Here is a 21,021-nt window from a genome sequence, read left to right as displayed (position 1 = left end):
TTTGCTATTTAGTATCTGTTTATGAATTTGCCACAATTTCTTTATCCATTCTACTTTAAATATGGACTTTAGAGATTTTTCATTGTGTTTAGTTGCATCTCCTTGAAAAAAGTTGAGTGCCTTTTCATATGTTTATTAACCAATTGAAATAGCCTATTTAAATCTTTGTCCATTTTCCTCTTTTCTTCAATATACATTAAAGGGTAAGGGACTATGTCACAATCATCTTTATCTACTGACACAGTAGAAGAATACCATACTGTATACATTTTAATTATTTATATGTTTATTGATTTGAGATTTTATGCAAGCAGTTAAATTGGATCTGATCAGTTTTCTCCAGAAGGAGCCTTTTAAAATTGTTCCATTGCCACCAGTTAACAAATACAGATTGAATACCCATTATGTAAAACTCTGCTTGGTTCATAGGTTTGAGTAAAAGTTCAGAAATGAGAGAAGGTTAATCAGGAATTCATTGGGTTAAGACCCCACTTCTTCAGTGTTCTGCTAATTCTTAATTTATAAATGGATACTATTTATAGTCGTGTGATTTCAACATGTTATGTATAGTGTAATTTAAAACAAACGACTGAAGTGATCCAAAAATGAAAGTAACTATATATATAAAACCTGAACTACATAGAGTGTGATCAACATATTTACCATTTTTAGAGTTTACTTTTTTACAGTGAAATGATTGAAAGGAAAGGGCAACTTAGAAAGATCTGTTAAAAATCATACATGATAATTTAACTCTCCTTTAATTTTGTTGACTTCAAACAAAGTAACCTTTCAGATATGTTGTTTATTATATAGTTACCACAAAAATAAGTATTGTCACCTTGATTTCAATGATAAGTGGTCTTAGTCTAAGCTAGGCTTAATAATAGTACTATTAACTCTAAATTTCTGGAACCTAGACTAGAAAACACCATAATTAGCCACCAAACTTATGCAATGCTTTTCCTATACTATCCCGAGACACCAAACCATCACACATTATACTGTGCACTTCTGCAGTGTTCTTGAATGCCGGTGCCAAATGCCAGAGCCTACTCAGCTGTGTAACAGTGTTCTGTCCAGAGCACAGAACAATAAGGAAAACAGAAATCTATTGATGTGCAAAGTCAGGCAGTTTTTAAAGAGTTTTCTCTCCAGAGTGTCAAGATCTAATTGCTCTTAAAAAATATATATATTGGAAGATTTAGCAACTATTCCTCTTTCAAAGGCTCAAGCTAGATTTTTTTACCATACTGCTTTTTCCTTGTTTATCTTCCAGATTACCTAACAAATTTATTTTTTTATTAATGTTTTTAAGGGAATGTAATTCTGTCATCTTTGGAATCTCTCTAAATATCCTTTTTTGTCATCTGTAATAAACAGATTCACCAAAATAACAGTGTAGGTCTTGATAAGAAAAGGGTTTATAATAGAAAATTGGATATTCTTAATCATTTTCTTTACAAATATTAGGGGAAAAAACAATGGTATAATTTTGGTTGCTTCGAAAGACTTCAATATGCTTACAATCATCAGTTAGTAATAAAAGTATCTCATCTGTAAAATGAATGGATTAGACTAGATGTCCACAATCCTTTCCAGATTCACGGCTGCATATCCTTTTCTATAAAGTGCGTGTGATAATAATCCCTGTCTCAGGGTTGTTGGGAGGATTAAATGAATGCATATAAAGTACTAAAAAAATGTCAGGTATAGGTTACTCCCTAAAATCCTATAACTGTATTTTGCTACCTGTCTTTTTAAATTTTTTTAAATACACTTTTTTTTTTAAAGATACTTAGATTACATAAGTGTTACATAAAAAATTTAGGGGATTCCTATATTCCCTACTCCCTAGCCCTCCCACATTTTCCCACATAACAATGTCCTTCATTAGGGTAGTGTATTTGTTACAGTTGATGAACACATCTTGAAGCATTACAATTAAACATGGATTATAGTTTACATTGTAGTTTACACTCTCTCCCGCGCATTTTTGAAAGTTATTACAAGATATATAATGGCCTATATCTGCCTTTGCCTTGTCATTCAGGACAATTCTCAAGTCCCGAAATGCCCCCAAAATTACAGCTATTTTTTCCCTGTCCTTCCCTCAGAACCTCCAGTGGCCACTGCCTCCACATCAATGATAAAAGTTCTTCCATTGCTAGAATCACAATAAGTCTATAGTAGAGTAACAGTGAGTCTACCATAGTCCATCATTCATTCCTCAATCCTGAGGATTCTGGGATGGTGATGCCAACTCTACCTCTGATTGAGCAGGGGCTTCAGTTCCATACAGCCAATGGATGGGACTGTCTTACTTGCAGTTGCAGACTCTCTTCTGTTCCTTGAAATGGTGGCTGTCCACCATCCTCTCCTTGTAAGTTGTTCTTGGTGAGTCCAAAGAACTGGAGAGCAGGTGTTGCAAATCTTTTGAGATTCAGAACCCAGCTATGATTTTGTTTACATTTTCATTAGGCTTAAAAAAGAACAAATGATTTCATTTTGAAAATTGTATTGGAGTGGTAAGATACCCTTGAACTGAACATTCCCTTTTCCTCACCCTTTTTTGAGTCTTGCATAAATAATCTGTTGCTTTTAGGTTGTTAATTGACACCGTATCTTGCTTGGTCAATCTACAGTTAAAGTTATGAAGCAGGAAAATGAGATGTAAACTAAGATCTTTACATGTTCCAGAATGACTTTAGGACTTGTTATATGTAACTCTGGTTTCAAAATTATGAATAGTTACACTTACAGTACTTACTAAATTAGATTAAAAACCAGAAACATTGAATATCCTGCTGTTGCCAGTGGGGAAGGGGCTATAAAAAGGTAATTCTTTTTCTTTAAAAAATTAGAAGCACTGAAAAGTGCACCTCCCAATATAGGGCCCTCCCTATCAGGGGAAGTAATAAGGTTACCTATCATTTAGCAGTATGGTCTTTTCTACATCTGGCAGGAAGTTGAACTATACACCTGTGAATTTCCTTCCAGTTCTAAGATTTCACACAAAACTGAAGGCATTGAAAAACTATTCATGATATTGTTGTTGTTTTTAAATGGAGACTCTGTTTCTCTTTCATGTTTAAGAGGTCAGAGTATAGAGTTTTGAATCATAAACATTTAGTTTTCTTCCTGACATTACTTACTTTAGGATTCAGGAGAAATAATTTAATGTGTTAATATGCCTACAGAGTGGTTTTAATATTACCAAAATTATTTTCTAGAGTATTTTGAAAATAAGGCTATGGTAAAGAAATGCTTCCAAAAGGAGAATTCCTGCCTTTTAGTGGAATAAATAAGAATCAAAAACCAGATGAAATTACATGGTCATTTTCTTAAATCCCCACCCAGCATGAATTCTATTCTACAAACAAATTTTGCACTCATGAACCTGATATTTAACATTACTCTTTTTGCTAACCTTTCACCTTCTCCTTCTTCCAAAGTAAAAAAAGAGAAAATTTGAAGTACTAATGCAATGAAAAATGTCAAATTTAAATTATAGAGGGAGAATAGAATCGATAATATATCTCTTATTGGGCTCATTGGCATGCTTCTTTTTATTTGATTTCAGTTTTTTAGGCCCATTTTCCAGAGTAATCATAGGAGTCAGTGGGCAGTTTTCTTTTGTGCTTGTTTTTTAAGAAAACATCTTTTTATGTATTTCTTTAAAAATTTGTTGTAGTTTTAACTGTTACATATAGTGGGTTTGCTGTGACTCCTAAATCCTGTTCCTAGTGCTGAGGATACACTGGAGAACCAGGTAGATAAGGTCACTGCCCTGGTTTTTGTTGTTCTTGTTGTTGTTGTTGTTAATGTTTTAGGAGGTACCAAGGACTGACCCGGGACTTCATACATGGGAAGCAGGTGCTTAACCATTTAGCTACATTTACCCTCCCCCCCCCTTTTTTTTTTAACTTTTTTCAATATCAGGTATTCATCTTTTTTAATTTACTCATAGTCAAGGGAATGGCAAAAGAAGGGGGAAACCAAGTGGCAGATACTTGCATCTAAAATTTACATTCACTTATAGTCTAATGGAAGAGACAAACAAGTAAATTAACCATTACATAATTATGAATCATGAGGCCAAAGGAAACAGTATTCTTTTTTTTTTTTTTAAAGATTTATTTATTTATTTAATTCCCCCCCCCTCCCCTGGTTGTCTGTTCTTGGTGTCTGTTTGCTGCGTCTTGTTTCTTTGTCCGCTTCTGTTGTCGTCAGCGGCACGGGAAGTGTGGGCGGCGCCATTCCTGGGCAGGCTGCTCTTTCTTTTCACGCTGGGCGGCTTTCCTCACGGGCGCACTCCTTGCGCATGGGGCTCCCCCACGCAGGGGACACCCTTGCGTGGCACGGCACTCCTTGCGCGCATCAGCACTGCGCATGGCCAGCTCCACACGGGTCAAGGAGGCCTGAGGTTTGAACCGGGGACCTCCCATATGGTAGACGGACGCCCTAACCACTGGGCCAAAGTCCGTTTCCCAGGAAACAGTATTCTGTTAGAGAATTAACAGTGGCTGTGGGGTGGAAGGGTACTATTTTAATAAGGTAATCAGAAAATGCCCTTTCAAAATCTCTAATATTGAGACTTGAAAGATAAGTAATGTTCCAAATAGATTAAACAACATGTGACAAGATCATGAGGTACAAGAGAGCAAGAGAGCCTTGTTTTATTCATGCATTCTTTCTTGTGCTGGTTTAAAACATAAAGATGGCTGATTAATTTACTACTGAAATTGTAATGATTTGGTGTAATTCATTTAAATTGTCAGCACCCTAAAATAGTCATCACTTCACCTTGCACTTTGAACCTTAATCCCTGAGCCCTTGGTAGAGTACCACATTTACTCTCAATTTAATTTTAAGGTACAGAGAAATGGACTTGGCCCAGTGGTTAGGGCGTCCATCTACCACATGGGAGGTCCATGGTTCAAACCCCGGGCCTCCTTGACCCGTGTGCAGCTGGCCCATGCGCAGTGCTGATGTGCGCAAGGAATGCCGTGCCACGCAGGGGTGTCCCCTGTGTAGGGGAGCCCCACGTGCAAGAAGTGTGCCCCGTAGGGAGAGCCGCCCAGTGCGAAAGAAAGTGCAGCCTACCCAGGAATGGCGCCACACACACAGAGAGCTGACACAGCAAGATGACGCAACAAAAAGAGACACAGATTCCCATGCTGCTGACAACAACAGAAGCAGACAAAGAAATAAGACACAACGAATAGACACAGAGAACAGACAACCGACGGGGGCGAGGGGGATAAATACAATATAGGTACATACCTAACCCAGTACTCTCTATGTTGGAAATTCTAAGTACATCTTAGCTCACTTTCTCTTCTCTACTCTTCTACGTTTTGGTCATGTGTTGGCTGGGCTCACACACACACACACACACACACACACACAGAGGTAGGTAGAATTTGTGGGGATAGGGAGAGGACAACCAAGAGAAAGGCTATTATCTGGCTATTCAGACCTATGCCCATTGTCTCTGAATTAAGGTTCCTAGGGTCCCTATTTCCTTCTGGGCCTCTCCCAGTTTGACTTCCCGAGCTCAGGTCCCTTCAGGGATGTTGCCAGGATTTTCAGCAGTCTACAAGGATCCTTAATCTTGATTACTATTATACCTCCGTGCATCATGTCTCCTCCCTATTGTTTTCCTTTCCTTTTTTTCTCTCTTTGGCTGTATGTCATGACTTCTTCAAGAAGGTACTCTGGTTGATACTGAGATGGAGGTGAGGTGAGGAGATATGATTGAATTACTTTGGAGCTCCTTGGTATTTCCCAGGAAGTGGCTTTCCTCAAAGGCCAACAATTATGAGAAATGTCCTGGCAGCCAGAACAAGATAAGGCCCTGGTCTGCTGCTAACCTGATATAGAAGATATAGAAGAGGGAGTAGCCTTTTTTTTTTTAACTTATGACTGGCAGATCTAGGGAAAAACAAAACATCTGATTATAGTAGTAGTTAAGACTCTTGGCATGTTTCTCTGATCCCACTTGAAGTTTTTTGGTGTTTTTTTTTCCTGCCAATAATGGAGGTAATGAAGTTAGGGGAGATAACACTGGACCTTCAGAACCTCTTTCTGTGCCTTTGTTTTTTCCCTTATCAGTAGAATGAGAATTTTGGTGTATATGATCTCTAAAGTCCCTTTTAGTTCTAACATACCATGTTTCTACTTTTTAATCCATATAATAGTGTCTTATGTCTAGTGTACCTGATATTTGTACTGGAAATTATCCTAGTATGTGGGTTAAGCTGGATATACTCATTTTAGAGTGCATGTTTGGATAGTAGTTGGAAAGCTTTATACATCCATATCTTTTTATAAGATTCTTGAATGCTATTGAAAATAGTACTGTAGACCCTGAGGGTGTAACCAGCTAACTAAACCTGAGTTAACACACGTCTCAAAGAGTGATAATAATACAATACATCAAGGCAAAATGTAGTGAATGACTTTAAGAGCTATTCTTCACTTTGTCAAAGGGATCAAAATTGTACTGAAGTAGCTCCAGGGTATGCAATACTGAGTTGTGCTGTTCTCTAAATTGGTCCCTCCCTCTTTTGCAGGAGCTATTGTGACAATCTTGGTTACCATCCATTAAGTGCTGCTGACTTTGGAAAGATCATGAAAAACATCTTTCCAAACATGAAGGCACGTCGCCTGGGCACAAGAGGCAAATCTAAATATCCTTTACTAGAATGGGTTTAGTAATCTCTTTAGTTCTCACTTACACCTGTTGTAGTCAAACTAGCAACTATATTTAGAAATAAATTTAAAACAAATATAAACAACTCAAAACAACTTTATAGAATAACTGCAAACATAGTTTTCCTAGCTGTTTATCAGGGTACAAAAGATATAAATATGATCCATTTGTGTATTAGGATTTCAATAGATTTCACCTTACTCTATCAGTGTGTTACTTAATAGTCTGATCTGGTTTTTCTTTTCTTTAACAGTAATAGCTTTTGAGACCTCCATAGTTCAGCAGTTATAAATTATACCATTAAAGTGGTAAAGATTTTAGTCTTTAAATCATATCTCCTACCATTATTCTAATTTAGAAACAAAGAGAACTACTTGGCAAAAAATACAACATTCAAAAATATTTCTCATATAACTTGTACTCAAAGATTAATATTTTCTGTAAAGTATTTTTCAGCCATTCATTTAAGACCAATATTGAAATTAAAGCCAACACATATATAAAGCCCCTCTTGTAATGGAGAAATACTTAGGAACAAACAGAAGTAAGGAAATTAAAAATTTATTAAAAGTTCTTTCTACTCTTGGAAGAAGAGTGTGAAATAGAGGGTCTCTGGATCATATTAGAAATACATCATATTCTCCAGCTTAGTTCTTGGCCTTTTTCGAAAAATAAAATGAGCTACTATGGAGGAGATGAAAGGAAGGGGAAGGGAAGTCTCCTCTAAAATAGTTCCAGATGTTCTTTAACCACTTGTTGAATGACCTATCCTTGTTTCCTGAATACAAACAAAAATGTCTTAATGAATCTTTGGCATATTACAGGTGATAATCCTGTGTGTTTCAGTGGAAAAAGAGCAATGAAAAGGTTAAAGCCCTTGTGACACTCTTAAGAGTTGTTTTTGTCCCAGTGCCCTCGGCTAAAGTTTCCCTTCTCTGTGCCAGGTTTCCATTTGGCTATTCCTTTCCTTCTGACCTGTTTGTTACTAGTGGCTGGTATAGCTTATTAGGAACATTTATTCATAAAATTTATAACACATGAAAATCATTTAGTTTCATTTAAAACAGTAACATTCTACAGTGGCTGCTTTGGTTTCAAAAGAGTAACAGTGTCCTGAGCTTCTAATATTAAGGTTTCTCTTACTGAAGAATTCAGAAAGTAGGTGTTAACTCATTTTTACTTTATTCTCATTTGATATATGATATAACCATTTGATATATAGTTATTTCACAGATGTTATGCATATAAGCAGTTCATTTTAGCTTGGAGTACTTTAGGTCTTAACTCTTTATTACATATTGCTACAGTGGACTAAGAAAAAAAGCTCTTGTTCACATGCCAACACTGCCCAACCTTGACTTTCACAAAACTGGAGATGGGGTAAGACTTCTGCCTTTTCTTTTTCAATAGGTACAATTATACAGTTGTATCAATACTGAAATGCATACTCCATAGTTCTCTCATTTGGATGAAAGCAGGGACCAAGAACTGTGCCATTACAGCTAAACTAAAAATTCTCTCAGTGGCTGAAAAAGTTAATGTATGTGACTTAAATTATATGACTTCTGAAACTAGGGGGAACAAAGATAGATCTAAAGTTACTGTTTCATAGATATATCCATGATATATTGTCAAGAGGAAAAATCAAGTCGTAGAGTAATATGTATAGTATGAATTTTTTTTCCAAAGAGAAAACATAGCTAGTGATGTGATTTGTTTTCATAATGTTAGAACAGGCTTTTGGAAAGATTCAAAACATTTATTAGTCTTCATATATCTTTAACAACCCTTTAAAATGTTATATTCAAAATGCTGCTGTTGGCTGTGCATTGGTAGGTCTGGCTTCCTTGTTTGCCAGGCGCTTACATACAAACTGGTTCTTTCATACTGCTTTGACCCATCAGATTTAGATTGTATCTCCTAATTAAGAATTAAAATACATATCTTGAATGTGCTTGAATTGAATTTCTCTTTGAACTTTGTTTTAAAAGTTAATGTCTCCTTTTTCCTCTGTTTAGTTGGAAGGCGCCGAATCTTCTGGGCAACTTCAAAATATTGATGAAGAAGTTATCTCTTCTGCCTGCCGTCTTGTGTGTGAATGGGCCCAGAAAGTGTTAAGCCAGCCATTTGACACAGTCTTGGAATTAGCGCGCTTCCTTGTAAAAAGTCACTATATAGGCACCAAGTCCATGGCAGCTCTAACTGTAATGGCGGCAGCACCAGCAGGTATGAAATTAATTATCATTAACAAGACAAAAGTGACCAGGGGTGTTACTGTGTTTAGAGTTAGTAGCAAAAGAAGAGTTTGGTGAAAGAACTACTTCTTTTTAGTACATATATGAGTTCACCTGTATTGGGTTTGTTAAGCCATCAAAAAGTAGTAGTAGTAGTAGTAGTAGTAGTAGTAGTAGTAGTAGTAGTAGTAGTAGTACTCCTTTCATTTTCAAGCACAAAGCTCCATTTTTGTATATTGCTCTGCTGGAATATGAAAGTTCTAAGATTTCCCAGTTTACTAATTTTTCCATTGCTAGTTCAAAATTTAAAAGATCTGTGTATGGGCCTTTAAGTACATATGAATATCTAAGTAAATATTGTGAGTAAAATAATGAGTAAATTTTAAAATTACTTGCTTGCCTCTTATCAAGAAACTAATACTTATAAATAAAATGATCTTTGGGCTCTTTGAAAGGTAACTTAGGGAAACGGACTTGGCCCAGTGGTTAGGGCGTCCGTCTACCACATGGGAGTCCGCGGTTCAAACCCCGGGCCTCCTTGACCCTTGTGGAGCTGGCCATGCGCAGTGCTGATGCGCGCAAGGAGTGCCTGTGCTACACAGGGGTGTCCCCCGCATGGGGAAGCCCCACGCGCAAGGAGTGCGCCCCATAAGGAGAGCCACCCAGCGCGAAAGAAAGTGCAGCCTGCCCAGGAATGGCGCCGTCACACTTCCCGTGCCGCTGACAATAACAGAAGCAGACAAAGAAACAAGACGCAGCAAATAGACACAGAGAACAGACAACAGGGGAGGGGGGGAATTAAATAAATAAATAAATCTTTAAAAAAAAAAAGAAAGGTAACTTAGTTTCACAAAAGGTAAACTATGAAGCATTACTGTAAAATAGCATTTTAAAAGATATTTTTAATATGCATTCACAAATGAGTATTTTCAAAGAGGCATTTTTTAAGGAATTGACAATGTTTTTAGAATAAATGGCATTTTAGCAAAATAACTGCTTACAAGAGCCTAGTCATAATTTTTTCTAACTGTCTAGATGCAGGCTATATGACGTACCTACATGTTTATACCTACACAGAAGTGTGACCATATCTAGCAAGATAGCTCACATATCTTATTTATTTATCCAGCTTTCCTGTGAGATAGGTGATGTTTATTCCCATTTTACAAATCAGGAAACACATTTGGGGAGATTAATGGGTAATTTTTCCATGGGAGGATAATATTTTATGGGGCCAGAATTTGAATCCTAATTTGTCTTTCTCCAAAGCCCAGGTAATTCCATTATATCACACTGTCTTATCTTTTGGTAAAGTGAGGTTTTAAACAGTATGGTCTCTTCAGTTTTCTGTGTTCTCTTTCTCTTATGCCTACTGACACTTAAAAGAGTACTTTAACAGGTTGACTTAGGAGGCTTCATGGAGAAAAGACATCTCTTGTTACCTTATTTCCTACCTTTTCCCCAAAATCTGACATAAAGGAATTTTGAATGAAATAAATGAATGAATTTTTAAGGAAATGGTGTAAAGTAAGGTATGTGAGGGGTTTTGTAATAAAGTAGTAAAAATTAAATATATCAACAGATGTTTTCCCTTTTTGAAAGCAGTCTTCTTGGGAGGCTAAACTTGTTAACAGTTGTGTCATTATTCAGAACATTTTTATATAGTCTCTCGCAATTTTGTTCTCATTCCTTCATTCTTTTGAATATCTCTGGTGGTGATTAATCTTCATCCTTTGAAGGGGAAATTGTTTGTTTGTTTTTTAATATAAATACAGGCTTCATATTAAGAACAGGTTGTGTTACAAATGTCCTTTGTAAGTCAGCTGCTTGGAACCCATTCCTTTCCAGAAGCCCTGGCAGTGGAGGTGGGTAAGGCGGCCCAAGCTGTGAGCCACTGGCAGGAGCTCTTCAGGGTGCAAGTGCTGAGAAGCCAGGGCTGAGGCTGGAAGCTGGGAGAGAGGAATGCAATTTCAGCTTAATTTGAAGAAAACAGTAGTACCAAGGTGATAAAAAGGGGTTGAGAGACAAGGGACTATTGAGGAGTGAGTGTGTGGGAGAGAGTTTATACTCTGTCCATTCTTAATGTCTCCCCATCCCCACGTTGTTGCTTTTAACTGGAATGGCGAAAAGCAGAGATTAGGCTAGGGAAAGGAAGAAGACCGAGGTGTACCAGTAGGAAAGTCCTTTCCTCTCCTCTCTTTACTGTTTTTGCCATTCACGGCTTACTTTCTAAAGCTCTTAATGCCATACTCTAAATGTGAAATGGACTTTATGAAAAAAATGTTTATTTTGTAATCCATTTTTTGTAAATTAAAATTTATATCTTATTTTATCATTCCTTTTTTCAGTGTTTATCTTACTGCTTTGGAAGTTTTCTCTGTGACGCTTTTTCAGAATATCTTAACCTTAGTCTTATCAAGAAACTCTCATTTTTAATTTCTTTTAGGTCATATTGTAATAATTATACAGTAGCAGTTAAAATAGTAATATATTAGTACCGATTTTGTGAATTTTTGATAGGATTAAAAAATTGTTCCATATAATTTTTTCTAAGATACAGAAGATTTCAGCAAATACTTATTGAGTGCCCTTTATGGGCTAAATATTCAAATTATGAAAATGCCTGAATTTCTTTCAATTAGAGAAAAGGAAGGAGAATTTTTGTGGTATCTACTGATAAAGCGTAAAACATGGTATTTTGGCATTTATTTCTTAGCTTCTATATATTTCTGACATAGCTCCTACTGTTTTCAAAATCCGTCTATTGAGAAGCAGTAGATGTGGCTCAAGTGATAAGGCCTCTGCCTACCACATGGTGGAACCTAGGTTTGATCCCTGGGGCCTCCTGGTGAAAAAGAGAGAGCCTGCCCGCATGGCGAGCCAGTGCCCACATAGTGAGCCGAGTGCCCATACAGGTGCCTGCACGGCGAGCCAAGTGCCGATGTGGTGAGCCGAGTGCCCACGTGAGAGCCGACGTGGAGAGCCAGGTGCCCACATGAGTGCCTATGCTGCAAGCCAGTGCCTGTGTGAGTGCCCACATGGTGAGCCATGTGGCGAGCCAAGTGCCTGCACAGCAAGCCAAGTGCCCGCGCGGAAAGCCAATATCCGCGCAAGTGAGTCACACAGCAAGATGATAATGCCACAAGAGAGAAATGAAGGGGAGATTCAAGGTGAAGTGCAGCAGAAACCAGGAACTGAGGTGGTGCAGTTGACAGGGAACCTCTCTCCACGTCAGAGGTCCGCAGGATCAAATCCCAGTGACTCCTAGAGGAGAAAGACGAGAAGAGAAGACAAAAATAGAAATAGATAAGATCACACAGCGAATGGACACAGCAAAAAAAACATCAGGAGGGGAGGGAGGGGAAGAAAATAAATATTCTAAAAAAAAAAGAGTTTATAAAAAAGTAGAGAAGTTTATTAAGAAAAGGAAAAAGGGAAAAAACCTTCTGTTATTGTTATTTAACTGAAACAAACTGTCACCTGAGTTGAACCATATTTTAAGATGTCAAAACATTTTGACAAATATTTATAACTTGGAAGTCTCATAGTTATGTTTTATAAAGAAATTGTGAGTTAAAATCTGCTGTTTTGGTTTCTTTGTCCAGTAGATGGCTACATATTCAAAGAAAGTGAGTTGTAACAGCTTTCTATAAAGTAGAATTAATAAATAAGTAATTTAAAAGTCAAGTACTTATTTTAGTTTTCTGCTTATTTTCAGGAATTAAAGGAATTACCCAGCCTTCTGCTTTTATACCTACAGCTGAAAGTAATTCCTTTCAGCCTCAAATGAAGACTTTGCCTTCTCCTATTGATGCTAAACAGCAGTTGCAAAGAAAAATTCAAAAGAAGCAGCAAGAACAGAAACTACAATCTCCTTTGCCAGGAGACTCCTCAGCAAAAAAATCAGAAGGCGCTACAACCAATGGAGTAACTAATCTTTCTAATGGAAATCCTGCAATACTGTCTCCTCAGCCCATTGGTATCGTTGTGGCAGCTGTCCCTAGTCCTATTCCGGTAATATCATCAGTGTTTGACATTATTGGGATGGTGTGAAATCAATCATTTAAAAGTGACAGATGAGAAGGAGTCAGATATAGGTGTAGATGTAGTTATAAACTGATTTTGTGATGACAGACAGATTGAGCTTCAGTCACATGCTTTTCTTTCAGGAGGTATGTTCTTGATTATAAAGCACGTCATACAGTCAACCTAACTGAAAATACAAAGATCCAAGACATACAAAGCGGACATATAACTAGCAAGGGCCTTAAGTAAAGAGATAAGTCATGGTTTTATCTCTGACTGAGCCAAGATGATGCAGTTTTGCAAGGTGTGTGTGTGTGTGTGCGTGCGCGCAAATTTTATTTTTATCATTCAGATGGAATAAAATTGTATCATGTTTTGATAATGCTTTCATGTAGACTTATCTCTGTGGCATGCTCTATTTTGGATCTTGGTCAAGTCCTATTGCTATTGAATTTGTTTTCTTGTCTACAAATAGAAGTTAATAGTCTCTTCCTTTCCTGTTTCACACAACTTAAGATTATGATGAATGAGAGTCTAAAGTTAAGAGAGTATCATGCTAAAGAGTAAGGTGATATTTTAGATTATTAGTGATTATATTAAGGAGATATTTTATCTCCTTAAAAATTGTTTTTCTTTTTCTTAATATTATCACCATGTCATTAAAGCATGGAATATCTGGTAACCGCACTCTTGCACTATTCACTATAGAACAAACTTGTATAGACCGTGGTTCTATCTGGGACCTTATCCACAGTGGTTTAGTCCAAGGTAGGCCCAGTTATAAGACAGTCTACTCTATAGCTGAGTCATCTTCTTGGCACAGACCCTAGGTCTGTTTTTAGTTGCATGCTTTTTTTTCAGGATTTTATCTCCTCTATAACCTTAACAATCATCCGCCTACCACATGGGAGTTCCAAGGTTCAAACCCAGGGCCTCCTGACCCGTGTGATGAGCTGGCCCACGCGCAGTGCTGATGCACGCAAGGAGTGCCGTGCCACGCAGGGGTGTCCCCCGCGTAGGGGAGCCCCACACACAAGGAACGTGCCTCGTAAGGAGAGCCGCCCAGCGTGAATAAGAGCAGCCTGCCCAGGAATAGCGCCACACACACGAAGAGCTGGCGCAGCAAGATGACACAACAAAACAAGACATAGATTCCAGGTGCTGCTGTCAAGAACACAGGTGGATACAGAAGAACACACAGCAAATGGACACAGAGCAGACAACTAGAGGATGGGGGGGGGAGAAATCTTTTAAAAAAATCATTACTAAGGCAACTATTCATCACAAGTATGAAATTTTTTTCCTTGTTAATCAAAAACTTTCTTAATGTTGTTCGTACATATTATTATATTTTCTAACATTGACAATTAATGCCTTAAAACTTAAAAAATGTATACATCTGCATGAATTGCTGTTTGCATCCTAGTCTTGTTAAATCTGACTTATGTTTTCCTCATTTTGACAGGTCCAGCGGACCAGGCAATTGGTAACGTCACCAAGTCCAGTAAGTTCTTCTGATGGCAAAGTTCTTCCCCTCAATGTACAGGTGGTCACTCAGCACATGCAGTCTGTGAAACAGGCACCAAAGACTCCTCAGAATGTTCCAGCCAGTCCTGGTGGAGATCGTTCTGCCCGGCACCGCTACCCTCAGATCTTACCCAAACCAGCCAACACCAGTGCACTCACCATCCGATCTCCAACTACTGTTCTCTTTACTAGCAGCCCTATAAAAACTGCTGTTGTACCCGCTTCACATGTGAGTTCTCTAAATGTGGTGAAAATGACAGCAATATCCCTCACACCAAGCAACAGCAGTGCCCCTCTTAAACATTCTGCCTCAGTAAACAGTGCTACAGGAACATCAGAAGAATCAAGGACCTTTCCACAGATCAAGAATGGTTCTGTTGTTTCACTTCAGTGTCCTGCGTCCAGGACCAGCAGTTCTGGGGGAACATCTGCCATAGAAGTCAAAATGGAACCTGAAATATTATCAGATGAGCATCCTGTACAGTGCCAAGAGAACTCTGATGAGGCTAAAGCTCCCAAAACAATACCTAATGCCCTTTCGGGGCAAAAAAGTAATACAGATGGAGTAGTACAAAAACCTTCAAATGAAAGTGTCATTGAAATAAAAGCAACTAAGGTCTGTGACCAGAGGACCAAATGTAAAAGTCGTGGTAATGAAATTCTGCCGGACGCTTCAGTAGGCAATAATCAAAGTACTATCACTCTTTCAGTTGCCACTCAGAACTTAACTTTCACCAGCACCAGCTCACCATCTAATGGTGATTCAATAAATAAAGACCCTAAATTATGCACTAAAAGTCCAAGAAAGCGACTGTCTTCTACATTGCAAGAGTCCCAGGTGCCTCCTGTAAAGAAACCAATTACGGAACAGCTTTCTGCAGTTACAGGAGAAGGTCCGAAACCAAGCAGTGTTAAGAAGGACCAAAAGGTTCCACATTCAGGGAAAACAGAAAGTTCAACAGCCGGTGCTCAAATTCCTAGCAAGGTATCAATAAATGTTAATTCACATATAATGACAAATAGACCCTTGACTTCTGCTCTTATTACCAGTGATTCAGCTTTGGGACAGCAAACACCGCCATCATCATCTCCAGATATAAAAGTAAAACTTGAAAGTAATGTCTTTCTCTTGGACAGTGACTCAAAATCAGATGGCAGCTTTAATCCAAATGAATGGCAACAGGTCACTAAGGATTCTGAGTTTATATCTGCCACCTGTGAACAACAGCAAGATATTAGTGTTATGACAGTTCCTGAACACTCTGATATTGGTGACTTAGAGAAGTCTGTTTGGGAATTAGAAGGAATGCCACAGGACACATACAGCCAGCAGCTGCATAGCCAGATACAAGAATCTTCTTTGAATCAAATACAAGCACAGTCTTCAGATCAGTTACCTCTGCAGTCTGAACTGAGGGAATTTGAGCCTTCTGTTTCTCAGACGAATGACAGCTACTTTCCTTTTGATGATGAACTTACACAAGATAGTATTGTAGAAGAGCTGGTGCTTATGGAGCAGCAAATGTCAATGAACAATTCTCATTCTTACAGTAACTGTTTGGGAATGCCCCTTCAGAATCAGTCAGCAACTCCAGGAGCTCCAATGTCATCTCATGCCTCCAGCAGCCACTTCTATCATCCAATCCATAGCAATGGCACTCCGATCCACACACCCACACCCACTCCTACACCAACTCCAACTCCAACCCCAACCCCAACCCCAACATCTGAAATGATTGCTGGGTCTCAGAGTCTATCAAGGGAGAGTCCTTGCTCTAGGCTCGCCCAGACTACACCTGTGGATAGTGCTTTAGGAAGTAGTCGACATACACCTATTGGTACTCCACATTCTAACTGCAGCAGTAGTGTCCCTCCCAGCCCGGTTGAATGCAGGAATCCATTTGCATTTACCCCAATAAGCGCTAGTATGGCATATCATGATGCCAGCATTGTCTCAAGCAGTCCTGTGAAACCAATGCAAAGACCCATGGCCACACACCCTGACAAAACTAAGCTTGAATGGATGAATAATGGGTACAGTGGGGTTGGTACTTCATCGGTTTCTGGCCATGGCATTCTCCCAAGCTATCAGGAACTAGTAGAAGACCGTTTCAGGAAACCTCATGCTTTTGCTGTACCTGGACAGTCTTATCAGTCTCAACCCAGACATCATGACACTCATTTTGGTCGTTTGACTCCAGTCTCTCCTGTGCAGCATCAAGGTGCCACTGTAAATAACACCAATAAACAGGAGGGTTTTGCAGTGCCTGCTCCCCTTGATAATAAAGGAACTAATTCATCTGCCAGCAGCAACTTCAGATGCCGGAGTGTGAGCCCTGCTGTCCATCGCCAACGTAATCTTAGTGGAAGCACCCTTTATCCAGTATCAAATATCCCACGGTCTAATGTAGCCCCCTTTGGAAGTCCAGTTACCCCAGAAGTTCATGTTTTCACAAATGTTCACACAGATGCATGTGCCAACAACATAGCTCAAAGAAGTCAATCAGTTCCATTGACAGTCATGATGCAAACAGCCTTCCCGAACTCTCTTCAGAAGCAAACAAACAGTAAAAAAATAACCAATGTTTTGTTGAGTAAACTTGATTCTGACAATGATGATGCAGTAAGAGGTTTGGGTATGAACAACCTGCCCTCCAATTACACAGCCCGGATGAATCTCACTCAGATTTTGGAAACTTCCTCTGTTTTTCCTAGTGCCAACCCACAGAATATGATCGATTCCAGCACTTCTGTGTATGAATTCCAAACACCATCTTACCTCACCAAAAGTAATAGCACCGATCAGATCAGTTTTTCTCCTGGGGATAATCAAGCACAATCAGAAATTGGAGAGCAACAATTAGATTTCAGTAGCACTGTTAAAGACCTGTTGAGTGGAGACAGCTTACAAACCAACCAGCAGCTGGTAGGTCAGATGGCATCAGATCTTACTAATACTGCGTCTGATTTCTCTAGTGATATCAGGTTGTCTTCTGAGCTCTCAGGCAGCATCAATGATTTGAACACTTTAGACCCAAATCTACTGTTTGATCCAGGTCGTCAGCAGGGACAAGATGATGAAGCTACACTGGAAGAATTAAAGAATGACCCATTATTTCAACAAATTTGCAATGAATCCATAAACTCTATGACTTCATCAGGTTTTGAATGGATAGAAAGCAAGGACCATCCTACTGTTGAAATGTTGGGTTAAATTGTGTTTTATAATATGTAGCACACTGTATCTAAAGACATATGTATTGTATTTGTCTTAATGGAAGTGCCTCCCGCAGCAGAAACACTTATTAATAATTGTGAGATTTTTAAAAGCGTTTGCTGCAGAAGTGGTTTCTTCTTCAGTAGGAAATGGTTAGACTTGCCTCAGTTCTTAAGTTTCTAAAGACAGGCTGTAGAACGAACCAGTGTTAGATTTTAAATTTTGTAATGTTCCCCGTTTAATCACATTGTTTGCTAGTAAACAATTGACTAACCAGCTTTCACAAGAGCAGTCTAGATTTTTACTTAGTGTGAGTTCATTTTAATTCCTTAGTTGATCTGCATAGAATTTAGAAGGGTCCATTGATTTTAAATGTAGGCTATTTTTGTTATTGGCATTATCTTCCAATGTGAAATCATAACAGAGGTAAGCTGTAGACAAGAAGGTCTTTGAAACAGGGATAATATTCAGGTTGAAGTATTTAGGCTTGAAGCATAGAGCTACTGTAGAATGAAAAATCTTTGTAGGACTTTCTGAGGCTTCAGTACCATTTATACGTATAATGACAGGCTTAAATAGGAGGAAATAATGGGAAGTTAAATTTTAATTTAAGGAAAGCAAAAGCTGCATTAAAATTTTTAAGAGGAAAAGCTAGTGGCCATTTGTATTTGTAACCTTGCAGTAGTTTTATTTTAAAATGTTGATTTTAATGAGGAGCTTAACACACAAGTACACATAAACAAAACAAGTAAATGAGTCTAAACGCTGTAATTAAATAGAATAATTACAAGCATGTTAGAACAGTATTTCATGTTTTATTTGGTAGTTGAGATAGGGGAATTTAGAAGAAAAAAGTGTTTTCTTAGTTTTCATCACCGTTACTTCATGCACATACTCAAATTCTATTTAAAATTTATTTTTTTATTTTTAAATTATCTTTAGTAATCAATTTTTCCTCTTCAGTTTAGTGACTGACTCCTTTTCTTCTCCAATAGTAATCCAATTTGATCATGGGTTCCTTTTGAAAAATAAATATGGAGGAGAAAGATAGCATTTTAAAAAACTGAACAAAGATATTTTTCCACCTGAGGTCTGAAGCCACAAATCTTTATATCTCCGATAAAGCAAAGGGGATATCAATAGTACTTGAAGAAGAGGAGCATTTTATTACATGCTTAATTTATTTATTGTGATAGCCACAATTGCAAAACAGCACTCAGGATTTGTTTTAAAATGTTTCTCTATATGACTCCCATTTTGTTTTATGAGTAATTATTTATGAATTTCATGTTGACACAAATCTGCTCACTAGTTAACAGGTCTATTTAAGTGAATTTCAAGATCACTTTCAGCAAGATTTTTTAAAAAGCCATTAAGTTTTTAAACTTAATGCTACCTTGAACCTAGTGATGCTTTCCTTTACCTTAATTAGTAAGCCATTCAGAAGACTACAATCAATGAATACTTAACAAACATGATGAAGAGTTTAATTTAATAGGTTTCATAGTTCAATAAATTTGCAAGGTAGGGAATCAACATATTTTGATAAATAAATGGTGCTAGGGTTGACTCAGAGGTTTATATATTGGTATGACCTAGTTATTGGCATTTGTGTGTGTTTGCTGTTATCTTGATTTAATAATCTGTTAGATACTTTTTCTTGATGCTAGTTATTTCTTCACTGTACATTGAGACACAGCACTACTGCACACCAAAGTATGCAATACCCAAAGGAAACTGTGTGATTTCTTTTAACAAATGATGGGAGCCTTTCTATATGAGATACTCTGAAAAGGAGATTTTGAGGCCATTCTAATCCCTTGTTTACATTATTAGCTTCCTACTAATATAAAAATAATGGAAATCTTTTTTGATAAAAATATTAAGACTGGAGGATTTTTAACCCCTGTACAGTATTGCAGCAAACACTTTAAATTTGTTTGAATTCATTCAGCAAACTTTCTGGGGTTCATATATTGCACTAAATTTGTTGAACCTGTGGTAGGCACATCTCTTAGGATAAATGCAACCAATACAGTCCACAGATTAAACTTTTTAAATGTGTTTCATTATGAAAAGACAAGATGTCATCAAAGTGACAGATAAAATTGTCTTACGTAGCAATGTGCATTGATCTCAATGAGATATTTTCTATTATTCTCTTACATGAGAATATTACAGCAGGAAGAATTAAGTTTAGTTTGCTTCACCATGTTAATACATGATCACAAAATGTGCATGAGTGTTATTGACTTATCTTGTACAGTACTAGGTATTCCTGTAACCACTTTTTTTTTCCTTGGCTGTATTGAAACTGGTTCAGTGTTAACCAGGCAAACATAGTTATTCACAAGTTATTTACTTTCTTTTGTTTACTAATTCTGCTTAGTTGTTGTTGAATATGTTCTTTTCTCAGATTATTTTCATTGTTTTGATGTTTAAAACATTTTGCGTAATGTTTATCATGATAAGACTTCATGAAGTAAATAATTTTGCATATAATTGCAATAGCACTGACTTTTGAACTGAAAGAAGGAAAGTGTTTTTTTGTGCAGTGCATCTGAGGTTCATATAATAGTCTTGTACTATAATGTGCTTTACTACACCATAAATAACAAAAACAAGCCCTGTTTCATGTTTTCATTTAGTGCAAAGTCAGATTTCTCCAGTGTTTTGTTGTCTGTTGTACCTGCTGAAACTACAGTAGTTGAATATTGCAGTAGCATTTCAGTTCTCCTTTTTTATTGAAAGTGCTCAAAAATTGTTTTTTAAATGTTTTCAAAAACAATTAAAAACATTTTATATTAAACTGGCTTGATCTTAAGGTGATTTATGGGATATATTTTATATAGACAGCATGCCATTTTGTAAGCTGACCCAATGCCATTCTTCCTTTGCTCTCATAAAATTCAAGGAAGAGGATAAAAATCAATACAACAGAATAGTACTATTATACTAACCTCCTCTCTGGAGCTATTAATCCACTGGACTGGATCTCTGAGTTTGGACAGGTGATAGAAGCAATTACAGAAAGAAGAGATTGGAAGGAAGGGAGATGAAGTGCAAGAAGGCCCCCACTCAAGCTGAGTCTGCAAACCGAAATTCCAAAGTATTTCACATGAAACTAATCAAGAAATTGTAATCACTCAATACAAAATTTAAAAAAATGAACAACTTGGATGCTATATTAAGTATATTAGGATCTTCAATGACATAGGAATATGTATAACCATTTATAATGTATCTTGAAAATGGTATTACTGCCTCTTTAGTATTTCTTTTGTACTAGACACTATGTT

At 37.5% G+C, this 21,021-nt stretch overlaps 1 protein-coding gene across 2 annotated transcripts in view; it reads left to right on the top strand.

The window, feature by feature from the left end:
* Nucleotides 1-20,531, top strand: part of RFX7 (regulatory factor X7) — a 143,925-nt gene extending 123,394 nt beyond the window's left edge. For both annotated transcript variants that reach the window (XM_071214209.1, XM_071214208.1), the window contains exons 6-10: nucleotides 6,579-6,695; nucleotides 8,014-8,098; nucleotides 8,737-8,944; nucleotides 12,671-12,966; nucleotides 14,444-20,531. In XM_071214209.1, coding sequence (XP_071070310.1) covers nucleotides 6,579-6,695; nucleotides 8,014-8,098; nucleotides 8,737-8,944; nucleotides 12,671-12,966; nucleotides 14,444-17,719 — 3,982 coding nt within the window. In that variant the 3' untranslated portion in view covers nucleotides 17,720-20,531. The remainder of the gene's footprint in view (nucleotides 1-6,578; nucleotides 6,696-8,013; nucleotides 8,099-8,736; nucleotides 8,945-12,670; nucleotides 12,967-14,443) is intronic.
* The last annotated feature ends 490 nt before the right edge of the window (nucleotides 20,532-21,021 follow it).

This window comes from Dasypus novemcinctus, chromosome 3 (genome assembly GCF_030445035.2).
Source record: "Dasypus novemcinctus isolate mDasNov1 chromosome 3, mDasNov1.1.hap2, whole genome shotgun sequence".
In the NCBI taxonomy this organism is placed as follows: Eukaryota; Metazoa; Chordata; class Mammalia; order Cingulata; family Dasypodidae; genus Dasypus; species Dasypus novemcinctus.
This window is presented reverse-complemented; position numbering and strand designations above follow the sequence as displayed.